A 19,362-nucleotide genomic window follows, 5' to 3' on the forward strand; every position below is an offset into this window, starting at 1 on the left:
TCACCAGCAAAGAGGCTCCCAAAATTCTGACCCCCAGTTTTGGGGGTGATTTTTTTTTTTTTTTTTGGGCCGCGCTTGCGGCACATGGAGGTTCCCAGACTTGGGGTCCAATTGGAGCTGTAGCTGCCAGCCTGCACCACAGCCACAGCAACAAAGGATCTGAGTTGTGTCTGTGACTCACACCACAGCTCACGGCAATGCCAGATCCTTAACCCACTGAGCAAGGCCAGGGATCGAACCTGCCTTCTCATGTATGCTAGTCATATTTGTTTCCAGTGAGTCACAATGGGAACTCTGGTAATTTTTTTTTTTTTTTTGGCAGCAATAGATAACTAATATATGCATTTAGGTTAAAATTCTCTAAAGGATGAAAAATAAAAGGAGTTGCTCCTTCCCCCTTTCCTCTGGTCACCTATAGGAGGTTAGTGAGATGCTATTTGCTATACTTTTTCCACGTATTATCATAAATAATTGAATCACCAGAGAAATGAGACTTCTGTCTTTGCCAAATGGTCACTCTAAGAAATGACTAGATATATAGTTTCTGATGAGCAGGAAATCCAACTGCTAAACCAGCTTATGAAGATTTACATTAATACAGAAATTAACAGAAATATAGATGTGTCAGTATGAAGACTATTCTAGGGAAATCATGCATCTAAATACTCATTATAGTCACCATGATCGACGTGGGATATGCAAACTACTGTGTCCAAAGTTGAGTCAGTATTTTAAGTGATCTGCAAACTACTCTTACGGATGTTGAAAGGTTTGGGGATGCTTAGCCAGGAGAAGATATAGAGAGCATTTAATAGCTATCCATTCGAAGGGCAGACATGTAGAATAAGAGTAAACACATTTTGGATTAATCAAGAGGAGAAAAATGGCCTAATGACAAATTATAGCAAGGCAGATTTTAATTCACTTACAATAACCATGGCTGTTTAACAACAGGTCATGCTGTAGTGAAAAAATGTGGTGCTCCCCTTCCCAGGAAGGATTTAAGCCAACATTGACTGACTGCCCTTCAGAGGGACTTTGGTAGTACTTGGAAAGCAGATCTAGATGACCTCTAAGATGTTGTGCCTGAAAAGCTTTTCCCCTGAAAATGTCTTGTTATGTACGAATACCTTTAAATAAGACAGTTGAGTGTAGTGGAAAGAGTCTACATTACAGAAGAATCGGAATTCTATTTGGCAGTTACAAGCTGTGTGACGTTGGGGAAGACACTTAGCTTTCTGAGCTTCTTCCCTGTCCTCACTACCTCTCAGAGCTGTTCTGACAATTCATTAGATGACAAGTCACTCAAATCACCCATTGGACATTTAATGCACGTGTGGTTTTCTTCCTTGCATTTTCTACAATGTTGTTTATAATCAAACATCTGGGATCAATTAAGATTTTGAAAGTGCAGTGTTGAAACGAGTTAATTTTCCTAGGCTTCCTAGGCTTCAAGTGTAGGATTTCACTTGTTATTAAACAATAAACTTGATTGAGATTTGATGAGATGCTTTGTGGCACAGCATCTTTAAAAAAATAAAAGACAAGTTTGGTGTAAGTAGGACTAGAAGGAATCAGAAGCCAGATGGCCAACATCATCTTTGAAATCTGCAACTGCAAGATCATCACTTGACTAAAGTCTTTCCTCCCAAGAGAGTTATCAAAGAAAAAAAAAAAAAAACAAACCAAAAACAAACAAACAAACAAAAAACAAAACCAAAAACTCAAACACTGAAAATTATACTGTTCACCATTAAAGTGTTTTACCTTTCTGGAAGGGATACCAAATTTTAGTAAGAAATTCTCAATAATAAGCACTTTATTTTCTTTAAAATTTTAGAGGAAACTGGAATCTCTCAGAATGAGGTGATAAATGCTTTTGCTAGCTGCCCTCCTTCCCAGTTAAAAGAACTGGAAGTAAAAAAAGTCCCACATATATTAGAAATCAATTTTTATTATCTAGAAACAATTTCCTTTAAATGTTTTACTTTATAAACAAAACTACTCCATGGGCAGAAATCACTCTGAATTACTGAACTAGGAACTAAGATTATGTGTATTGAATAGTTAACAGTCTATCTATTAGCATCCTACTCTTAAGCAGTCTCACTAGAGGCTGTCTTTAAGCAGCAAATGATAACTGAGATGTGTAGCTGTTCTTTCTCATTTCCCCTTTATCTGCAACATGTATAAGGATTGAAACAGGTAACTCAATGCTCATAGCAGTCTGTAAGTAATTGCTAGCTTGCATCCCTTCATATTAACAATTTTTCCTACCTCAAAGTTAAATATTATCAAAATTCTGGGGACTATCCTTTCATACATTGTTTCATACACACATACACATAATTTAACAAAGATGGGGTCATTTTTACATACTGTTTTTATTGTGGCCAAGTTCAACAGCATCAAAAGTATTTTCAGGTACTTAATTCAGGTGGCTGTAAAGCAAAAAAAAAGTCACTTCTGTCAGATACTGCAGGTACTGTATCATTTTTATACTCATATATTCATTACATTTTTAAATGTTTTTGTCCATGTTAGTGAATATTTGATGAACTCTAAATAATGCCTGTCGCAGTGAAATATACATTCCATCTTAATACTAATAACATATACTTCACAGTGTCAAGTGAAATGACCACATTAAAGAATTCCTGGAAGTCTGAGTCACAAGCGTTAAGTGACAGGAGCTTATAGTGGGTGTGGTGGTTGGGGAGACCTTCTGGTTTAAATAGGAACTGGACATAAAAGAATTCTTAGAACAGACAGCTTAGGACATATGGTGGCACAATCATGCCACAAAGGATCCAGCCTCTTTCATTGTTCTGCTCTGCCAACCTCTTAACATAGGCCTTTGTTCTCCTGTTTGTTGCTTCATGACTGAGCTGTGGCTGCCCCATTTATGGCATCACATTCCTCCAGGAAGAAAGACAAGTGGAGGGCAAGGATGAGCTCTGGTCTGCAGAACATGTTCATCTGAAAGCTTTCCTAGAAGCCCCAGCAGCAACTCCAGCTTTCATCTAGAAGTGGGGTGGTCTAGAACTGCGTCAAATGGCTGCTGCTAGGTGTACAGGAGTCTGAATAAGTATTTGTGGCTAGTATTAAGCTTCTATTAGGATGACTAGACAATAGGTAGAAAAAGACCAGGGTCTGCTACCAAAAACCCAAGTCAAAGCAAGCTGTTCTCATTCCATGCTAAAAATAGAGAATTTCACTCTTATTTCAAAAGAGCATTGAGAGGGTACAGTTAAGATATGGTAGGTGATCTACCATAAAGAAAGAGGTGAACGAGGGGGTGTAAGGGATCCTGTTGCATTAGCTGTTGAGAGGAAGAATTTCCTCTGGTCACTAACTTCCACTAATCCCCGTGAAGCTGAGAGGGGAAGAGACCAGGTCCCCAAAGCCCCTTACATTAACTGCTTGCATTCGCCTGTAGTGGAAGCTTGGAGCTATGAAAATGCACGTCTAACAAACTTAACTTACTGCATGGACTCCTAAAACTCGTGCAGAAAATGGAGAGTAAGTCAGCTTTGGGAGGTAGACTGAAGAAAGTTCGCCTTCCCTGTCTAAGCCATAAAACAAAAATAACACTGCCATCCCGCTTCATCTCCCACTGTACTGAACACACAGTAGGTGCTCAGTAAACACTCATCAACTTTAGAGAAGACAAAGGAAAGAAATGGAACTGAGAGTCTGCCAGAACTGTACCAGGTGGCTTACCTACATAGCTCATTTATTGAGCAGCACGCTGTCAGGCAGGCATGACTGTCCCATTTAGAGAAGTAAACTGAGGCTCAGAAAGGTTAGGCAGGGTAAAACGAAAGTAGAAGCAGACTCCGGGCATCTGAACTGAAACCCTTCTCCTTAAGTAATGTTGTCTCACAGTCTCTGCTCCGCCAAAGCTCCAGTGCTTTACAGACAGCCGACACAAGACATTTTGAGCAGAAGTTTGATTCAGCATCGGGAAGGACACTAACTTTTGCAAAAACAACGCTAAGGGTGGAGGAACACTTAACAAGTCTTTAGGGTTTGGTCAAAACAGAATGTACTAGCGCCACCTACGCTAGTGGCGAGGCCTGAGGGCCGCTGGGGAGGCGGAGCCGAGCGAAGGGTCAGGCCTGGCGGGCTCAGACGCGCCCGCGTGGCTTCGGGGCGACCCGGAATTCGGTCCGGGGTATCCCTGGTCGGCGCGGGCGGAGAGCAGGCCGCAGGGCCGGGAAGACCGCGCCCCGCTGCGGGCGGCGCATGACGCACTTCCGCCCTGGGTCTTCCAGCTTAAAGGGAACCCGGACCTTCTTCATAACAACAACAAAACTGCGCGCCCGCGGCCGGCGCCTGGGCTCTAGTCCCCGCCCTCCTGCCACCTGCCGCCGCTTCGGTCGCGCCTGGCGGTGCGCCGCCCTGCCTAGCACTGCTCAGACCGAGCGGTCAGGCCGAGAGCGGACCGCGCCCTTCGGCCAACTTCTCCCGCTGCCACCGCGCCGCCTCGCGAGACCCGGGGCCGGGCCGTGGCCGCCGCCAAGCAGCAGGAAGAGAACCTCAGCGGAGGACGCTTGGCCGGACAGTGAGGCCAGTGGCCCTGCCCGGGCGCAGAGGGCGGCGGTGGCGGGCTTTGCGGCCATCTCACAGGTAGCCCTGCTTGTCGCACCTGACCACCCTAAGCGGCCCGTCCCCCTTCTCCAGCCCGCGTTGCGGGACCGTCGCGTAGGGGCCTTGTTGCGTTTCAGTTTGGGGGTCGCGGCGGGGGCGGGGCGGGGGCTCGGGTTGTCGCGCCCTCACCCCTCCTTCCCTTCTCATTGCTTTCTCTCTCTACTCCCGGCCTCCCTCTGCAGTCCGGAGCCCGGCGAAGCCTAGACCTGGCGGGGAGAACTGCACCCTGGGCCGGGCCCCAGACCCCGCCGCCGCTGCCGCCACTGTCCATCATCCTCGGTGCCGGCAATGGCCTTTGTATCGCCCGATGCACTTGTGACTGACTTGGACACGGGATATTAACAACCCACTCGCTTCCGTACCCATCCCAGCCACGCCGGCAGTAACCACCTCGGCTCGTTTAGGCTTAACTGCTGCTCCTTGTGACTCTGTTCGACTTTGGGGGCACCATGGACCAAAATGGGATGGAGATTCCTGTGACCCTCATCATTAAAGCACCGAATCAGAAATACAGTGACCAGACTATTAGCTGCTTCTTGAACTGGACCGTGGGGAAACTAAAAACGCATCTGTCTAACGTGTACCCTAGCAAACCAGTAAGTGTCTAAAAGCTGGGCGCAGCTGCTCTGGCCGGCAGCTTTTCGTGCCAAGTATTCCCTTAACGCCCGCTCATCCCCTCTCCCCCAACTCCCCTTGAATCAAATAGGTCTCTTTTTGACTGCAGAGTATTTTGCATTCCGAGGTTATGTCTCTCTTGAGTGTGTGAAACATCATTAATATCTTCCTGATGAGGTTCAGTTAATTAGTAAGAGTATAGGGAAATATCAAGGGACACGAGAACTGGCAGGCATACAATAGGACCATTTTCCTTGGACTTAAAATGGGGATGACAGATGCCTCTTTATCTTTTTTTAAAAAAGATGAAGTAGTACTACAACCCATCTTAAAGCTCTTATCGCTTATTAGACTAAAATTCCTTTTTACTTGCAATGCCTGGCCCAGAAATTTGCCGACTGTTGAAGAGCGAATTTTTTCTTGGAAATAAGTATGTGACCACAATAAAAGTTATACGTTCCACTCTAGTATATATGTTTTAAGAAGCAAAGAGTTATATGTTTTAGATTCATTTTCCTTCTGCCCCCTTTCTCATTTTTCTCCTGTAGAGGACACAGAAAATTTTTTTTTAATTTAGAAGAAAACAGTCCTTCTACCCCCATCATTTGGTTCATCTTTTATTCTTTTCATACAGCCATTTGTAAATCATCGTGGCAGTGTTTTCCTTTCTGAATCATATCAGGACATTGCAAAGATAATAAAATAGTACAGCTCCATCTGTGCCCAAAGTTAGATTTGAAAGTTATCAACATTGTTGGTAATTACGAAGTCTTGGGGAGTTCTCATTGTGGTTCAGTGCATTAAGAACCCTACGACATGTATACATCTAAGGATAACCTGACCCCCTTGCTGTACAGTGGGAAAATAAAAAAAAAAAAAAGAACCCTACAACTAGTATCTATGAGGATGTGGGTTGGATCCCTGGCCTTGCTCAGTGGGTTAAAGTATCCAGCATTGCCTCAAGCTTCGGTGTAGGTTGCAGATGAGGCTTGGATCTGGCATGGCTGTGGCTAGCAGCTGCAGCTCCAGCTCCAATTCTCCAATTCAGCCCCTAGCCTGGGAACTTCCATATGCTGCAGGTTCAGCTGTTAAAAAAAAAAAAAAAAAAGTCTTGGGATAATTTAGACAAGTATAATGTTATGGAGAGTGTATGAAAGTGAGGCTTTCATGTTCTCCATTGTATGAAAATTTCATTCCTGAATAGGTAGTTTTCAGTGATTACTAAACCTTTTTTTAATTAATGAAGAGCCTTGGATTTTTAGGGTGGGAATTATTTTTAGCATCAGGCAGATTTAAGCCAGCAGAAGGGATGTGTTGGAAGGCAACTGTGCTTTCTTGGTTTTACTTAATACTTATTTTGTGCACATAAGTAAGGAAGGCACTTGATCTATATTAAGATATTGATGAATTAGAACTGTTTCGGTGTTATACAGTATTAATTTTAGTAAGGCATGTAGACTTCTAGAATAACTATAGAAATAGGGTGATGATTGCAAAAACAGGAGGTTTGGAAAAACAACTTAGTTGGCACTAGCTTTGTTTGTCAGAACTTTGTGATGCAAATGTTCTGAGTAGGAGAAATAAAAACCCTGAAGTATTTAAGTACTTGAACACAGTAGTTGGAACTTTCATTTATTCAAATCTTTTCTTGAAAGTTAAGATTTACTTAAAGGGTAACAACTTCTTTAAAAAAATTCTGTACAAAAGACTTTCTATTGCATATGATTTGTTTTATACATTTTTGAAGTAGAAAATAGTTTTTCAGGATCATCAGAATTGAAAGTCAGACTTCCATAGTACTGTTCATAACATAGCCATTTCAAAGTACATTATTCCTAGGTACATTATTGAGCTTATATCTGAGAACAGAGTCTCAAGTGTAAGGATCTTTATGTTATACAATTAAACCAAAAGGGACATGATTTTCACTGTGATGGAAAAAATTATCACTTTTCTGAAACTTTTTCATTTTATTTTATTTTTGTCTTTTTGCTATTTCTTTGGGCCGCACCCGCGGCATATGGAGGTTCCCAGGCTAGGGGTCGAATCGGAGCTGTAGTCACTGGCCTATGCCAGAGCTACAGCAACACGGGATCCAAGCCGCGTCTGCGACCTAAACCACAGCTCATTGCAACGCCGGATCCTTAACCCACTGAGCAAGGGCAGGGACGGAACCCGCAACCTCATGGTTCCTAGTCGGATTCGTTAACCACTGCGCCATGATGGGAACTCCTGAAACTTTTTCATTTTAGAAAAATATCTAGGGGCTCCCGCTGTGGTGTAACGGGATTGGCGGTGTCCTGGGAGTGATGAGACACAGGTTCGATCCCCACCTGGCACAGTAAGCTTAGGCTCCCGCGTTGCTGTACTTTGGCTTAGGCCAAGACTGCGGCTCAGATCTAATCTGCTCCTTGGCCCAGGAGCTCCATATGCCTTGGGGCGGACCAAAAAAAAAAAGAGTATCTAAGAGAGGTTTGAAACCCATTTGTCTTACCTGCATCTGGGAGAAGCCTGTTTTTGGTAGGAGTTCTGCTTTCCTGGTACTAATCTCCACTGCCCATATGGACCAGTCAGCTGCTGGAGGACAGATCAGTTATAAACACCCCAGCCTGCCAGCCCGCCTCCTTCTTGTACACTGGAGGTATTTTTGGAGGCTACCAAATAATGGGTAGCCTGTTAATTAACCTTGTGGGAAACCTGACTTTTTTTTCCTCCGGCAAGTTTTCTCCAAGTGAGTTTTAATATCTGAAGTTTATTTCTAGGTCAGTGAGAGTGAGGGTGTATGTTTCTTATTTTCATAGAAAGTCACTGAGAACTTTGTAAATTTATTGGACTCTCCAGACTTGGATTTGAACTTATTTATCACATAGAATTGATTTGAAGTATCATGGTTGTTGAACACACCAACTGTTTATTGATACTCCAAAGCCACAGGTAGTCCCCTGCATAGGAATTGGAGTTGTTAAAGTTTACTTTATAAGGTTGTTATTTGGAACAGAGAAATTTTGCAGTATAAGCAATGTTATATTATTGATTTAATATAAAAGAAGTTTAGGTTCTTATGACCACCCACAATAATTACTTAACATTGATTCTGTTTTTAAGGGTCTTGAGTGCTGTTTGGTGTTTAATAGGAATCATTGCTTATGCCTGATTCCCTGCACATCTGCCTGTGGACTTGGAAGCAGAGAAGGGTTTAGTGCCTAGTAGAAGCAGTGTCCCCCATTAAGAAGTAGCAAAGTTGGGCGCTCTGGTCAGTACTGCTCTTTTTGGGTCTGATGGGTGAGGAAGGGGGGTTCCTGTGGGCAGTGGTTTCTAGGAAAACAAGAGCTTAATAAATAAGAGCTACTGGAGGGAGAAGACTGGAGATATGAAGTTGGTCTTTTAGGTTCTCTACAAGGATAGGTCATGTGCCTACATGGTGTTGCTGACTTCTGGCTAAACTCTGCAACAGTGTTGTGAAAGCTTAAGATTTTTAGTTTTTTTTTTTTTTTGTCTTTTTTTTGTCTTTTGTTGTTGTTGTTGTTGTTGTTGCTATTTCTTGGGCCACTTCCGCGGCATATGGAGGTTCCCAGGCTAGGGGTCCAGTCGGAGCTGTAGCCACTGGCCTACGCCAGAGGCACAGCAACGCAGGATCCGGGCCGCGTCTGCAACCTACACCACAGCTCACGGCAACGCCGGATTGTTAACCCACTGAGGAAGGGCAGGGACCGAACCCGCAACCTCATGGTTCCTAGTCGGATTCGTTAACCACTGCGCCACAACAGGAACTCCAAGATTTTTAGTTTTATGCTCAGATATTGACTTTGTTTAATCACAGATAATCTCTATCTGCATAGGTATTTTAAATTCAGTTTCCCCCCCATCCCCAGTAAACCCACAACAAATATACCCCTCCTTCCAAAGCACACTTTCTAGGGTTTCATTTATTTATTTAATTAGGATTTTACTGATCTGGCATTTGGAGGTCTATGTATATCCTAAACAAAAAAGCGATGAGTCCTTTGCTCTTAAGAAGCTCAGGTCTAGTGGGGGCTGCAGACATCTAGTTAAATAACTAGAATACTGTGTGACTTTTTTATTCAAGAGGGATGTGCTGAGTGCTGTAGGAGTACAGGAAGGGAGTGGTCAGCTCTGGAGTGGGGGCGAGGGAATGTGTAGCTGTTTTATGAAAAGATTCATAGGGACATTTTTTCTTAAAGAATTGATAACAGTTTTAAGCAGATAAGATAGTTTTTTTTTAACTGTTCTTTCAGAACTAATGTTGCACTGATGATTCTAAATACTTTACATTATTACAGTACTTAGTAATATAGTGCAATGTAAAAAGATTGTAGATCCATATGAGCTACAAAGGGGAGGGTGTTTTCCAGTTAGGAAGCAAGGCAGTTACCATATTTACGCAGAAGTTTACAAAGTCTTTATTAAAAACCTCAGATGTGAAATTGAGTTCTGGTGGAGTTTTGAATGGTATTGTTACTTTGTTTAAGAAATGAAAAGTGCACCAGTTCATGTTGATAGTGCGGATAGATAATTGTGAATCATAGTGTAATGTGACATTTGTCATTACTTCATGACTTTAGTTTTCAATTCCTAAAATTGGACTGTAGTGTAAAATAATTATTCTAAAATTTAAGTAATTGCTATTAGTGGGTAAAGATACCTATCAAGAAGGCCATTTTTACTTGAGTAGATTCAGATTTTGATCTAATTTAGATTTATTTGCTAGATATGTAAATATCAAAATGATTGAACTTAATGTTATCTAGTAGAAGGGACTATCCTAGAGAATATTTTAAAAATAAGAAATAAGGAGTTCCCGTTGTGGCTCAGCGGAAACGAATCCGGCTAGGAACCATGAGGTTTCGGGTTTGATCCCTGGCCCTGCTCAGTGGGTTAAGGATGCAGTGTTGCTGTGCCTGTGGTGTAGGCCAGCAGCTGTAGCTCCAATTGGATCCCTAGCCCAGGAACCTCCATATGCCTCGGGTGCAGCCCCAAAAAGCCAAAAAGAAAAAAAAAAGAAAAAAGAAAAATTAAGAATCTTTATATCCAACTAGGTACCTTTTTCATTGTCTTATTTTTACTCTCCATTCTCATGTGCAGACAATAACTAAGGTGGACCTGACTCACCCTGAATTCAGTTTTGAAGACATACCTTTCTGGGGCTTGTATTTCTTTGCTCGATATTTTGTCTTGAGGTCACAATGGCTGTTGAACATGTCCCTCAGTTCTGGGTGGACTTCCTCTGTCTTGGTGCCTTTTCGAATTGTGCCTTTGCTCTGAGACTCTGTTATAATTAAAGAAACGGGAATGAAATCAGTTGTATAGATTCTGTTCTGAGACTGTGTGTAACATTCCACAACCAAATTGCCTACAGTTCAGGTGGAAGTCTTAATTCCATTGTCAGTGGAAGTAGCTTGTATATCATAATTTGAGGTTTATGTTTGTCTTGTTTTTGTCATTCCCTATTACTTTACTTAAGAAGGTTGTTTTTTAAAAAATTATAAACTATTGGCTATATTTCCCATATTGTATAATATATCATTGTAGCTTATTTTATACCTAATAGTTGGTACTTTTTAATCCTCTAGCTTTATATTGCCCCTGCCTCCTTCCCTCTCCCCATTAGGAACCACTAGTTTTTCTCTATATCTGTGAGTTGGCTTCTTTTTGTTATATACACTAGTTTGTTGTATTTTTTGATACCACCTGTAAGTGATATCATATAATATTTGTTCTTCTCTGCCTGACTTATTTCACTTAGCATAACTAGGCAGGTTATTTTTAAAACTTGCTTGACTACCTCAGAAGAGTTGACTTAAAAGGGCTATTAATCCATACACATCCATAATTTTTGTTTTCATTAAAACTTTTATAAAATTTTAGTAAAGTTTAAGAGGGTTTCATGTAACTTAGCAATATAATTCAGATTTTTAAAATTCTTTTTAAAACGCTTATTAAATTGAGTTTAAAGGCTGATGGAAAGTTAAAAGTTTTAAATGAGTGATGACTAAAATTTATTTTATTTCACTCCTTTGTAGCCTTCTCTTAATTTCTTCTTTTGGAAAATAACAGTACTGCGAAGTAATATTTTAGTTAATCATGCATCAATGCTTTTAAAAATAGGATTTTTCCAAAACTTTTAGTGTAAGTTTCTCACCTTTATATAATAAATATTTGATCATCTCAAATGCTTTTATTTAACTGTCATATTTGGTGCTCTGATTAATCTGCTATTTACTAAGTGGTTGTATACCAGGCATTCTACTAAACACTTTATATGTTTATCACATTTATTCCTCATAGACAGCTTATGCTATAAGTTTCATTATTAGCTCTGTTTTATATATGAGGAAACTGAGGCTTGGTAATTTTTTGCCCAAGGTCATAGAACTCTAAGTAGTAGTAGAATTTGTACCCAGGTTGGTCTGAGTTGCAGGGCACAGGTCTTAACCATGTGACGGTTATATGTAATAAGATGCAGAAGGGCATTTAGGGACTTGGCCATCTCACCTATATACTTGCAAGTTAAAAAGGAGTGAACTGTAAGAAGATGTGTATTTAAATGGTTTGTCATCTAAAGGCTGTAGATGAATGGGTGACGTAGTCTTAATATTGTTATACTGCATTATCAGGTTAGCGTATGGTTATTTTTGTTTATTTTGATAAACTGTAGGGAAGGTTTGGGAACATAATAAGACTTCAGCGTACCTTGCTTCGCTGTTTTCACATCTCTGCTTCTTTGTATGAACCATAGCGGTCATGTATTTTGGCATCACTGTTGTCTGTATACTGATTTGTGAATGGCCTCTGAATTGAAACAGCTTAGCAGAGACTGTCCCTTTGGAGTTTTAGAGAAGTTTTAGAGCTTACTCTTGAAGCTTTGTAAGGTGGTTTTGTTTACTGTTATTGTAAAGAGATAAGAGGTAGAGGCAATTTGGGTAAGCTATGCTTCCATTTACAGTGTTTCTGAATTTCTTGCGGCTTTAGGTTGGATGGATTTAGTGGGAATGGGAGGGAGATATGTTCCAACACAAATTCACAGAATTCATTTCCCACAGAAACGTATTTTGTGCACCTTATAAGAACCAGCTCTTTAAAGTTGTTTGACACTTGTGACTGAACTTTATATAAGTACTGAAATGTCAGTAGTTACTACTTTCAAGAAATTGGGGAGTTCCCATCATGGATCAGTGGAAACGAATCTTACTAGTATCCATGAGGACACAGGTTCAATTGCTGGCCTCGCTCAGTGGGTTAAGGATCTGGTGTGGCTGTGAGCTGTGGTGTAGATCACAGAGGCAGCTCAGGTCTCACGTTGCTGTGGCTGTGATATAGGCTGGCAGCTGTATCTCCGATTTGATTAGACCCCTTGCCTGGGAACTTTCATATGCCACGGTTGTGGCCCTAAAAGACCAAAAAAAAAAAAAAAAAAAAAAAAGATATTGGGCTATAGTTCTTTGAACTAACATGTAAGTTGATTGCTTTTACTGAGCTATTTGATTGTGTTGAAGTTGGATACAGTAAAGACAATTTTTTAAGCCATATATGATTATGAGAGACCCATTTAGCTCTTCACGTAAAAAGTCTAATCTTTTGCTACCAAATATGAGTTTTTACAAATATGAAAATGTCATTGGCTTTGTAAACTCATCTTTTAGACTCTTGTGAATATTTATGTGCATTAGGGTTTCATGGTATTTCATGTTTTTGATAGCTAGTTAAACATTAAAAAATCAGACACTTTAGGTAATAGTATATGTAAACCTTCTAGAAAGAAAGAATCTTCCCCGGTTTAGGATTTTTTTTGTGTGTATTACACTAGCAGGTGAGCTTTCCTCACCTTGGTTTTTAGCCATCTCTCCTAAGTGGGTAGCAGTTTTTGGGCCAGCTGATTAAGCAGCTGTTTATTTGGCCTGGTATAGTTCTGGGCTACTTAGAGTGTTAACAGGATATTTTCAATTTGGTAATTTAGTTGCCTCTGTGCTAGCATATGTCACCAGGCTTTGTCTAGGGTGGAGCAGTGGAAACAGTAAAAATAGTACACCTGATAGAATTTGCTGACTGTTGAATGTAGGGTGTGAGCAACAGGAAGAATGGTGGTGTCGTTAACAGAGAGAGTATATTAATCTCTGTAGCCAATATCTTAACAGGAGAAAATTTTAATTCATAGTTTAATTAGTACTTTATTTTAAATTTGCCAATCTCAAGTCTTCTGAATTCTTTTTTTTTCTGAATTCTTATATTTAAAGGATACCATGTAATTTTTTTTTAATTAAGAGAAAAATGAACTTTTATTGTGTTAAGCTACTGAGTTCTTGGAGTTTGTTATAGCAGCTAACATTATTTACCTGAACTAATATATAAATGGATTTTTAACCAAAACATACTTAGCAGGTCTGGATAAATAAAATTGTGTCACCTTAACACAATAAACCGGATTTGAATTGAGATCTCAAACTATTCTTTTCCTAATTACCATAGTTTAGAATCCAAGCCAGTTGAAAATTCAGTTGATTATTGTTTGTTATCATGTCTAAACATTGGTTTTCCAGATATTTAAATTAAATTCATTGACATTTAAACTGAAGAGGCAGTTTTTTTAGTGGCATAGAAGAAATTTCAAATCTTTTTAATTTATGTGCATGAAACTTCTTTTGCTCTGTTTCAACCACAGTAAAATTAAAGAATTCTTTCCCCATTTACTTCTGATTATCTAAGCATTTGAATATTCAGTTTAAAGCAACTGATTTTTTAAATTGAGATACTGTTCACATACTATCAAATTTACCCTTTAGGAGTTCCCGTCGTGGCGCAGTGGTTAACGAATCTGACTAGGAACCATAAGGTTGCGGGTTCGGTCCCTGCCCTTGCTCAGTGGGTTAAGGATCCGGCGTTGCCGTGAGCTGTGGTGTAGGTTGCAGACGCGGCTCGGATCCCGTGTTGCTGTGACTCTGGTGTAGGCCGGCGGCTACAGCTCCAATTAGACCCCTAGCCTGGGAATCTCCATGTGCCGCGAGAGCGGTCGAAGAAATAGCAAAAAGACAAAAAAAAAAATTTACCCTTTAATGTGTACAACTCGGTGGTTTTTTAGTAGTTCACACAGTTGTGCACTCATCACCGCTGTCCAAGTCGAGAACATTTTCATTACCCCGTACCACTCACAGTCACTCCCCATTCTCTGCTCCCTCTGTCTTTGGTAACCACTGACCTACTTTCTGTCTTTGTGTATTTGCCTATTATGAAAATTTCACATAAATGGAACTGCAATATATATGCCCTTTTGTGTCTGGCTCTTTTCACTTAACATAATGTTTGTAAGGTTCATTCATGTTGTGACATGTACCAGTTCTTCATTAATTCTTACAGCCAAATAATACTCCATTGTATTGTGTATATCACATTTTGTTTATCTATTCATCAATTGATAAGCGTTTGAGTTCTTTATACTTTTGGGGTATTATGAATAATGCTTCTGTGCACATTCCCTTATAGGCTTTCTGTGGACATGTTTTTACTTCTCTTTGGTGTATACCTAGGAATGGAATTGGATGAATACTGAGTCCTAGAGTAACTTTTTGAGGAACAGCCAAGCTTTTCCAGAGGTTGTTGGGTTTTGCATTCCCACCAGCAATGGATGAGGGTTCTACTTTCTTCACATCCTCGTCCACACTTGTTTCTGCTTCGTGTATTTTCAGAAGGTACCATGTAATTTTGTTATATTCTGCTTTTTTTGAAAATTAATATTCCCTTGCTGTGGAAAGATGAAAGTTTATTTATGTTTTTATTTTTTTGGCTTTTTAGGGCCATACCCATGGCATATGGAAGTTCCTGGGCTAGGGGTAAAATCAGAGCTGCAATTGCCTCTGTGCCACAGCCACAGCAACACAGGATCCAAGCCTCGTCTGTGACCTACACCACAGCTCATGGCAACGCTGGATCCCTGACCCACTGAGCACAGCCAGGAATTGAACCTGCATCCTCATGGATCCTAGCCAGATTCGTTTCCACTGAGCCTCAATGGGAACTCCCGATAACAATTTATTTGAAGTTTTCTTTTAACTTAGAGAAAAGTTAATAATAAGATACTAACACATGATTGCTTCTTCAGAGTAATCTGCTAATATCAGTACCATTTGCACAAGTGAACCAGATAAATTTAGCACCAAGTGTTTTAAATTTGTATGTGAGTCATAGACTTCATTTTATTCTTAATATTACATGTAAACTAAGTGATATAATGAACTTCAAATAAGTTGTGTTTTACAAATCTGTATAAACCTTTTTCGACTCATACACCACTTCATTTAATGAGTTGGCATTTAGCATCTATTCTGCAGGACACAGTGCTAAGCTCTGGGAGAAAAGGTATGAGCTAGACAGAACTGGACCCTCCTTTGTTCTTGCCACTTATATTCTACTTAGAGAAATAAACATGTGCACAAAATTACATATTGTGGTTGTGTTAAAACAAAAAGGGTGTGTGAAAAGAAATACTCTAAATTTGTAAATCAGGTAAGTCTTCTCTGCAAAGGTCATTTTTTCTTTTCTTCTTATCTCTTTTTTTTTTCTTTTTTAGGGCCGCATGTGCAGCATATGGAGGTTCCCAGGCTAGGAGCTGAATCAGAGCTGTAGCTACAGGCCTATACCACAGCCACAGCAGCATGGGCTCTTAGCTACATCTGTGACCTACACCATGGCTCATGGCAATGCCAGATCCTTAATCCACTGAGTGATGCCAGGGATCAAACCCATGTCCTCATGGATACTAGTTGGATTCATTACCACTGAGCCACAACAGGAACTCCCTGAAGAAGTCATTTTAAAGCTAAGACCTAAAAGATGATTAAGAGCTAGCCCTGCAAGAGCTGGGAGAGAATATCGCAGGTAGGGAATCTGAGCTGGGGAAGAGGTTGGCATATTGGGGGATATAAGTGTATGCCAGTTTGGCTAGTGAGTGAGGAGGAAAGAATATAGAATAGGTATTCTGCTGGGACCATCTGGTAATGGTTAGGAATTAGAATTCAATCTAGAGTGTAGGATTCACAATTTTTTAATAAAAAAAAATTTTTTTTTCCCTTTTTGGATGCCTCGCAGCTTATGGAGTTCCCTGGCCAGGGGGTTAGATCAGAGCTGTGTTTGTGTCCTACACTGCAGCTGTGGCAACGCTGGATCCTTTAACCCATTATGCTGGGCCAGGGATTGAACCTATGTCCTGGCATGACAAAAATGCTGCTGTTCCCACTGCGCCACAGTGGGAAGTCCAATTCATATTTTTAAAAGATTACCTTATTTGCTGACAGTAGAACAGAGGGCAAAGAACAGCTAAGATCTTAGCTATTATGGAAATTCAGGCAAGAGATGACGATTTAGGTAGGGTAATGGCAATGAACATGGAAAGAAATGGACTGAGATGGACTTTTGGAGATAGAGTCCCATAAGATTTGCTGATGTTTAGATGTGTTAGGCAATGTGAGAGAAAAAAATTGAGGATAATGCCCAGATTTTTGGCTTAAATAACTGGTGGCAAGTTGTTATACAATAGGGAACAAGTAAGAGGAAGGATTTGGGGGAATTGGGAATTGAAAACCATTGTACATATTTTGATTTTGAGTTGCTTGTTAAGGTATCTGGAGGTTAGAGTTCCCGTCTCGGCGCAACAGAAATGAATCCGACTAGGAACCATGAGGTTGAGGGTTCGATCCCTGGCCCTGCTCAGTGGGTTAAGGATCTGGCATTGCTGTGGTGTAGGCTGGCAGCAACAGCTCCAATTAGACCCCTAGCCTGGGAACTTCCATATGCTGCTGGTGCTGCTGTGAAAAGAGACCAAAAAAAAAAAAAAAAAGGTATCTGGAAGTGTTAATATGTCTAATAAGCAGTTGGGTATATGCATCTACGTCTGAAAAGGAGGGAGAGGGCTTAGAGAAACAAACTTGCATCTCAGCTGAAGAACCTTAACTTTTAGATTGGATAGAAAAGGACCCCGGAGGGACAATGACCAATGATATGAATGCCTCTTAATGGGTTTTCTAAACCTCAGTTGTTCTTTTCAGAGGTGCAAAAGCTGTGGTCTTGTCTTGCAAATGCCAAAGCCTTTTTCTGGTTGCTGTTGGTCTTGCTGTTTCCTCCTGCTGCTTAGAGACTTGCTTAGCCATTGCTCAGCCTTTCTGTTCAGTGGGTATATATAGGTTTTAAAAAAGTAGAATTTGGGGATAAGGGATTACCAGTCTCTGTGCTTCTAGTAATCTATTTCAGTCAGCTATATTTTAGGTTAAATAGATTATGTGCTCTTAGGTCTAAAAGTTTGATGACTGTATGCATTTCTTAAACTGGGACTCATAGTTTTAGGACTAAGAATTTTCAAACTCTTGAATTTGGGTTTTTATCTTGATAAAAAAACTATCATTAAAGTTAGTCAGTAATTATAGCTAACTCTCATTAATTTCCTGTATTTTTAAATGGTCATCCTAAGTATATTTAATTTTTATGACTGAGTTTTTCAAGCATAGGCTTCTGAACTCTGAAGTCTCTGACTGACAGTGATCTGTATTCTTTCTGTGAAAAAATGGTTTTAAATCTATTTTTCTAAATGATACGGGAGTAAACTGCCTAAGTTGGATTGGTGTTGTACTTAATTATTTTGGGCTGCACTCATGGCATGCCAAAATTCCCAGGCCGTGGATTGAACCTATGCCACAGCAGCGACAGTGCTGGATCCTTAACCTGCTAGCCACCAGGGAACTCTCCATTGTACTTAATTTGTTTATAAATTTGTCAGTAGTCCAAAAATACTGATCATTCTAGTGTGTATATATATATGTTTGTCTTTTTGCCATTTTTTAGGGCTGCTCCCTCAGCATATGGAGGTTCCCAGGCTAGGGGTCTAATTAGAGCTGTAGCCGTCGGCCTGCGCCAGAGCCACAGCAATGAGGGATCTGAGCCGCGTCTGCAACCTACACCACAGCTCATGGCAATGCTGGATCATTAACCCACTGAGCAAGGCCAGGGACCGAACGCGCAACCTCATGGTTCCTAGTCAGATTTGTTAACCACTACACCACGACGGGAACTCCGATTCTAGCATATTTTTATGTCCATCTTGTTTAGAAGTGGTACGTGTGATAAGGTACATGGTTAATTCCATTACTGTTACAGTTTAATAGTAAAATAGAGATTCCTCCTATAGGAAACAGATAATATATAGATTTCTTATATTTTAAAGCAGTAATTGGTAAATACTTCTTTTACCCTACCACCCAATACATCCTTTCATTAAAAGTAGGAAGGCAAGTCACTTATGTTTTGGACTTGGACTTTTTACCAACATCAAAATACTTTTCTTTCTGTGTAGAGAAGCTAAAATTAATCAAAAGCTTTCCTTTTGTTATTTATAAATGTCATTTTAAACTAATTCTTGAAAGTTGTTCAGATGTGAATTAGGGCTTGTTTTTTTAGTCATTAAGAGTGATAGTTATTGCAGCTTTAACAAAACCTGTTTAGCAGTGTCCTGATCATATTCTTATGCATAATGAACATATGTAGTCTGCTGTTAGTCATACAACTTTTCAATACTTTTGCATAATCTTGCATTAGATCCTCATGAAACTACATGATACCAGGACAGCAGGTATTGGATATTAGTATCAAATGTTCACTGAATGTTTTCTAGGTGTTGTTCTTAGAGGTTTTTGTATATTTCATTGTTGCGAAAATTCAACCCTGTGAAATACCTCATTTTACAGATAAGAAAACTGAGATACAGAATGGTGGTAGTAGGATTGTGTACAAGTTTCTTGACATTTTTTTACCTATCTCAGCCATATTCTTCGGTAAGTCCAACTCCTCTGCATAAGATTCTGCTCCTTATTAGCTGCTCAAAGATATTGCTGTTGAAATTATCTATTTTTCTTTCCTTCATCTTCAAGTGTTCCTTTCTGCCGGATTATTCCTGTTGGCATACGAACATGTTATTTCTTATTAAAAAAAAGAAAAACACCAAACAGTAAAACAAATAAGACCTTCCTCTTGATTCCACTTCCTTTCTAGCTATTGCTTTATTTCTTTCATGTCTTAGTGCAAAACTCATAAACTGTG

At 40.1% G+C, this 19,362-nt stretch overlaps 3 protein-coding genes across 7 annotated transcripts in view; 2 read left to right on the forward strand and 1 right to left on the reverse strand.

Moving 5' to 3' along the window:
* SEPTIN7 (septin 7) overlaps nucleotides 1–4,207 on the reverse strand; it is a 202,048-nt gene extending 197,841 nt beyond the window's left edge. For 3 of the 4 annotated variants that reach the window (XM_085005831.1, XM_085005833.1, XM_085005832.1), the window contains exons 1-2: nucleotides 3,724–4,207; nucleotides 2,380–2,441 (exon numbers count right to left, since the gene is read on the reverse strand). The gene's annotated coding sequence lies outside the window, so the exon portion shown is untranslated. The remainder of the gene's footprint in view (nucleotides 1–2,379; nucleotides 2,442–3,723) is intronic. The other variant, XM_085005834.1, reaches the window with a different exon arrangement.
* On the forward strand, nucleotides 4,091–6,879 carry LOC146395022 (uncharacterized). Its single transcript, XM_085005845.1, has 3 exons — nucleotides 4,091–4,632; nucleotides 4,836–6,086; nucleotides 6,164–6,879. The coding sequence occupies exons 1-2, from the start codon at nucleotides 4,249–4,251 to the stop codon at nucleotides 4,974–4,976; spliced, it is 525 nt and encodes a 174-aa protein (XP_084861971.1). The 5' UTR covers nucleotides 4,091–4,248; the 3' UTR covers nucleotides 4,977–6,086; nucleotides 6,164–6,879.
* The window catches only part of HERPUD2 (HERPUD family member 2), a 41,054-nt gene continuing 26,556 nt past the window's right edge, over nucleotides 4,865–19,362 (forward strand). Inside the window, exon 1 of one of the 2 annotated variants that reach the window (XM_021078631.2) lies at nucleotides 4,865–5,249. In XM_021078631.2, coding sequence (XP_020934290.1) covers nucleotides 5,103–5,249 — 147 coding nt within the window. In that variant the 5' untranslated portion in view covers nucleotides 4,865–5,102. Of the gene's footprint in view, nucleotides 5,250–8,373; nucleotides 8,522–19,362 lie in introns of those variants that run through there. The other variant, XM_085005835.1, reaches the window with a different exon arrangement.

Source organism: Sus scrofa, chromosome 18 (assembly GCF_054392235.1).
Source record: "Sus scrofa isolate SSC_HxYL_T2T_F1_AM1 chromosome 18, Sscrofa_HxYL_maternal_Yorkshire_Landrace_v2.0, whole genome shotgun sequence".
NCBI classification, from domain to species: domain Eukaryota; kingdom Metazoa; phylum Chordata; class Mammalia; order Artiodactyla; family Suidae; genus Sus; species Sus scrofa.

Bases quoted from the DNA above. Each gene is read 5' to 3' on its own strand.
- LOC146395022 (XM_085005845.1), top strand. From the start codon at position 4,249: ATGACGCACTTCCGCCCTGGGTCTTCCAGCTTAAAGGGAACCCGGACC. The intron at 4,633-4,835 runs GTAGCCCTGCTT...CTCCCTCTGCAG, and splicing joins GCTTTGCGGCCATCTCACAG to TCCGGAGCCCGGCGAAGCCT.